Source organism: Coloeus monedula (assembly GCF_965178545.1).
Source record: "Coloeus monedula genome assembly, chromosome: 1".
Taxonomy (NCBI): Eukaryota; Metazoa; Chordata; class Aves; order Passeriformes; family Corvidae; genus Coloeus; species Coloeus monedula.
The window spans coordinates 31,921,350-31,927,349 of record NC_138781.1 but is presented as its reverse complement, the minus strand read 5'-3'; the positions used below and the strand labels follow the sequence as shown (position 1 = coordinate 31,927,349).

The 6,000-nt window shown below is 33.8% G+C and overlaps 1 protein-coding gene across 1 annotated transcript in view; it reads right to left on the bottom strand.

Annotated features, from left to right (window-relative positions):
* Positions 1-1,420: 1,420 nt before the first annotated feature.
* Positions 1,421-6,000, bottom strand: part of SP4 (Sp4 transcription factor) — a 28,266-nt gene continuing 23,686 nt past the window's right edge. Inside the window, exon 6 of the mRNA XM_082294096.1 lies at positions 1,421-5,032. Within this exon, the coding sequence (XP_082150222.1) occupies positions 4,785-5,032 (248 nt within the window). The 3' untranslated portion in view covers positions 1,421-4,784. The remainder of the gene's footprint in view (positions 5,033-6,000) is intronic.

Below are 6,000 nucleotides of genomic sequence, written 5' to 3'. Positions count from 1 at the left end.
CTGAAATTTGCTACCTAGACAGACAGAGAACAAAACTAATGGAATAAATATAAAATGTAATTTTAGATAATTTTAGCAAAGGTAGTGAATCTACAGTTGCAGATAGAAATACTCAATTTGGTATCACACTTCTTGCTTCTTAGACTAGAATGATCACATTTGAAGGACTAAAAGGGTAAAACGCAACATGAACATTTCTCCTTATGTCAAGATTTGTTAGATTTTCTGATACTGTATATTTGAAATGGTATAAGCAGAGGACTAGTCTCTTACCAGTAACGTAGAATTTGCTTCAAAACACACCAGTGCCACAATACTAAAAACTTGGCCAGTAAAGACATATTAGTTGGTCAGATGCATTTACTTTGAATTACGACATAGATTGACTTCAGTTAGTAAGTTTGTCTGACATTCAGAGGTTACTTTAGGAGACTTTAACAGGTATTTAATCAAACATATAATAAAGATTATGTATTTTATATCTCATTTAGGAAAGATGATTCTGTTTTGCAGTACAAGGTTAGAAGTCCCAAACTTTAAATTCATCTTTTGGAAAATGGAAGAAAGTGGCCTTCTTATGTGTATATGTAGTGGTTAGGGATGGGTTTTAGTGGCGGGATTTGCAGTGTTAGCTTTTCAGTCGAGTTCAATGATGTTAAAGGTCTTTTCCAACCTAAATGATCCTGTGATTCTCTATGTATTTCATCCTTTGTGAAACAGTATTACTTATTCACTGCAAAAGTATGGTAAAGTCTACCCTAAAAATCCTTTTAGCATTTAAAAAAAAATATTTAAAAAAAATTAGTATAACATTGTTATTAGCAATTTCGCATACCATGAAAGTTATTTCAGTATAACACGATGCAGGAGCCTGTTGACATTTCACTAAGAAAAGCTCAATATATTTTCTATGAGCTGAAGTCAGTACTTTCAGGTTTCCATTTCTTGTTATATTCACTCCATATGTACAATACAATGACACTTCTATTATTCATCTCTGTCAAACTGAATTATCTTCAGTTTTCTAAATTTGTATTTTATCTGTGTGTGTGTGTGTGTGTGTGTGTGTATGGACATATTCCTTACCTTAGGAAATGTTTCCCTTTGGTTATTCCTTTGGTGTGTTCAGGAATAATCGTAGCTTCCATTCGCAAGAGCTGAACAAACCCCACAGAATTCATGCTGAGCTAGAATCTGCTGGTTTAATTCCCTGCTGGGAGTCTGCCAGTTGGGAAACGCTGACCAGCAAGTACAGGTCTTAATTACATAAATCCAGAAGCTGCTGCCAACCTTTCCCCATTGAGAAGCATTTGTTTTCTAGTGTTCTCCTTGATGAACAGATTATCACACAAACATAATTTATTGCTGCTTTATATTGTAAGCAATTAAATGAAGAAACCTTTTAAACTCAAGGGAATTTTAATAGGTTACTTGCAAAATGTTATTGCAGGCAACAACTTGTACATGATTTTAGTTCCAAACCCACCAAAAAATTATACAAATCAGCATTGTAAAAGTGTCAGATTAACGCCTTACAGGCTTTGCTGGCAGAATTAATTTCTAAATTCTAGATGTGGGGAAACGTTACTCTCATTTTTTTCCTTTTCCATTTTTTTTTAGAAAAATTTACAAGTGAAATATTACTACAAAACTTTTTTTTATAAGGAATTTTTGCAAAACATTTACATTTTTACCATCAACTATTTTTCTGTTTCAAAATCATTATGTAGATTTAATACCCTATGCTGCACATCAATTCTTGCGGGATGACAATTCAGTGACATGCATAAAAAAACACCACAAGGCATTAAAATGAAGACTTAAATACAAATATTGTTGCAATAAAACAGTTATAAAATTGAAAAATAGGACCTAAACATCATGCTTACTTAACTTTGACAAATTAACTTTTTCTCCTAGATTACACACTTTTATTACTGCTCTCGTGAAAGAATGTGATAAATAATGACTTAACACCAATTGCTAATGTAATCGGCAACACATACACAAACCTAATCAAAGAAAGTATATTGTAAGAAAAAAACTATTCTAACACTGGAGTTCTACCATGGTAAATACACTTTGCACTGATAATTACAATAAAGCAAAATTGTTAATGGTGGCAAAGGGAATGAACAGTGAAATGCCATTAAACAAGATACTACTGCACATCTGTGCCCTATTACTTACAACAGCTATATCCCACTGAGTCAAATAAAGGACATTGAAATTTACGATCCTTTTAAGACAGAAAAGTGGATTCCGAATGGGATGCAGAACAGACTGGCAGAATGTTTCTAATTCCAGCGGTAAAATGTGCACCTGCTAACACAAGTTAATGTACTTGAGATGCTATGAAGCCAACCAGATTTAGATTTGGATACATCTATAGTAGGGATTCATTGCAGATTAAAAATTACTTCAGTTTCCTATCTGCATACATAAGTATGCATGAAAAAATTACATATGAAATGGTTGTGCAGAATGCTTGTAAATTCAGTTTACAAAACGGTTAACTTTTAGGAAATATGATATTAACATTAGGAAAGTTCTTCTTTGCATAAAGTAATGTAGAGCACTGATTGTGAAGCATAATGATAAAATATATATTTGACGTTTCATTTCCTATATAATAAAATTAACAGTTAATACTACCTAATGTTCATCTGTATTAAATGTAACACCTAATTGATTCTGATGTTTTAAATCCAGATACATCAGTTAAGAGTACTTTAAATAAAATATACAAAATAATGTACAAAACCCAACTAAAATTTAAAGACTCTGTTACAAGTCTAAAAAAGCTTTAAGAAACTTGAAATTTATAACCACAGTGTAAAATTGTTTTTCTTTAATCTCAAAGCTTTTTATGTAAACTGAAAGTATAAACTACCCTCAGCTTAGTATTTTGCTACAAAGGGCTGGCCTAAAGTGTACACAGTGTAAACAATGGTATTTCTTTTGCTTCAAAAATACAGAAAACACCACAAGATTGATAAATTGTTCAGATGAGAAGTATATGCTCTTTAGGGAATGCACAGGGTACCTGTTATGTCTCGCAAACCAACAGCTACCACACAGATTCTTCCTTTCATAATTTGCAGGGGAAAGAAAAATGTCTTATTCTTCTTGCACTGTACTTCCTTTAGTTACATTAAAAATATTTTGGTGTATAAATCTCCTTAAAAATTGGTCATGAGAATTTATTAACAAATGACTGTAGATGTAAAAGGTTACATTTATGCCTAGGGGAAGTAATTAAAAATCCTGAGTATGAAATATTTGGCCATCTTTCCTCCTTGTACCTACTGGAATTTTCACATAGAAAATGCAATTTTTGTTGTTTCTTCCTTTTTTTTTTTTTTTACATTTTCTCTGTATTCACTGTCACGTCTGAAAATGTAACCAAACCTTTGAAACCAGAAGTCATGTCCCAAAAAGATAACAATATTTCTCTTTTCCCAGTTTGTTTTATGGTTGGAGGCTCAATATAAGACTTGATAGGTAACAGATATTTATTACCAGCCCTCATATTATCCTTGAAGAGAAAAAAGAGACAGTAATATTTAGGGGAAAAGAGAAAATGTTTACTTGCTTCTTTTTTTATTAAAAAATTAGTTTTTTTCTTTGGCTATTAAGTCAAAGCACAAAGAACTCAGCACATTAACCACCACATAATAAACTAGTATTTACAGAGAGGAGATACTGGAGAATGAGCTACAACACTCAATTGTCTGATTAATTTCCATGAATTCTAACAAAATTAAAACATTCAAACACCTAAGGTCGAGTTTTTAAGATTCAAGTTATCTATGAGTTAGAAATGGGCCACCGATGTTTTAAAATACAGAATCATCGAACCACAGAATGGTTTGGGTTGGAAGGGACCTTAAAGATCGTCTAGTTCCAACCTCCTTGCCATGGGCAGGGAAATACAAAATGAAATGAATTACCAAAAATTGACACAATTTTTTTTCGTTCTACATAAAGATACCATTACTTTTGTAAATCTTATGTTAATATCTTTCTATGGTTTTATCTTTCCTACTGTTTACACTAATTCTATGTAACCCTAGCTCTCCACACGAAGAGAGGAATTAGAACTCACTGATTGTCGTTTATACACACTACTATAATGTAGTAGTCAGAATTAATCTGAGGCCCACCTCAGAACCACTTTGCAGCATGCATCACCCAGCTGCTATTGGAGTAATTCCAAAACTTGAGAAAAGATGGCCAAAATTAACTGATGTGTTGTATGGACTGAGCAAAAACCCAAAATATATCCACTGTTGTTCATCCTGTATTCCATTTTGCTGTGTCTTATGGGAAAAGGATGCTCTCATGAAAATATTACAAATTTATCTTAAAAACAAAGTGCTTTCATCAAACGGTATTAATCCTAGTCAAGGTCCACCCAGTTTTACACTGATACTATCTGATTTTATAAACACATTAACATACAGTGCTAAAATGGGGGGGGTAAAGTTCACTTAAAATCATTACAGAATATACAGACATATAACTAAAAAAGTACAGTATGGAAATATTATTCCTCCATCTGTTTATCCAGTCATCAATTTGCGCTGTTTGTATTTTTGAAATTTTTGTCTTGTTGCACCGGTGTACACTTCCCATGCTGACCCTCCAACCTGGAACACTTACAGAAGTCATGACTGAAAAAAAGATTTCCTGCTCTGTAATCCACTTTACCAGCCCACTTCCATATCCTGAAAGGTATGTAAACTTAAGTGCAGCACTAGGTGTCCATATAAATGATCCTTTCAGAATTCTTCCATGTTTGTTGAAACGTTAGGGGTTGCTGGGTTTGAATCTTGAGAAATGGCAGCAACAGTGACAATTCTTGGAGAACCAAGAACCTCAGTAACTGAAGAGTCCAGTTCTCCTGAGGTAACAATAGCAAGGGCTGTTCCACCACCCTTCTTGTTCTGATGAGTTTTGACATGTTTCGAGAGATGGTCACTTCGCATAAACCTTTTAGAGCATTCTGGGCACTCAAATCTCTTTTCACCTTTTTAAAAATAAGAACAAAACCAAAATGTTACTGAAAGAGAGCACTGAACACTGCTTGATTACTTGAATCTCACCCTATTCTGTTCAACATCCAAAGTGTCTTTAAAAGGACACAATGTTTTCTTTTCTATCTGACTCATTTCCAGGTGCGTTCTGTTTGGTCACAGGCTTTTGGCAATCTACTCTTCACTACTGAAATGTTCTCAACAAATATTTGCTATGCTGTGATTATCTGGTGAAAAGTTGGAATTTCAGGACACCTGAGAATTTTCATAAACTTCCACAAACCTACCAGAGGGAGGGAGGCAAAAGCCCTCACAGAACAACTTGGTAGCATTTTTCAAGAATACTTTTGTTATTTAGATTACAGTGATGGGAAGTGAATTTGAAAACATGAATTCCAATGCTCCATGAAGATGTATGAAATCTACAGCAAGAGAGATAAATTCAATACATAAAAGGTCCTGTTATTGTTCAAATGTAATTAGTGCTTAGACACCAGGTGCTATAAGCTGGGGGAGGAGGAGCTAAAAAAATGAAGGCTGATAAAATCTTCAGCTTTTGAAAGGTTGACTTTTCCATTCTGAACTGTTAAGAGAATTTGCTTTATCGGTTCCCACTTGAAACTCCAGGAAACTTCCCAGGAAGACCAAATCTAATGTACGGACTAGGTTAGTAAATTTCTTAAGGACTGAGCTAATCCAAGTGAGGAAACAATAACTGTGGTCCATGGCCATGGCCAATCCTACATGCCTGACCTAATCTGTTACATTTAGATCAAGCACGAGCTAATGTACACCAGCTCTCTGTGATGAAATGGTCATCTTTTTCTAGCCCACATACAAAAGAACAGTTGGAACAGATCCCTTTTTATTTATATGATTTCACAGTCAGCTTAAATTAATGAAAACTGCAATCTACCACTTCCTTGTTTTAAAGTTACTTTATTTGCATTTACAGGTAATT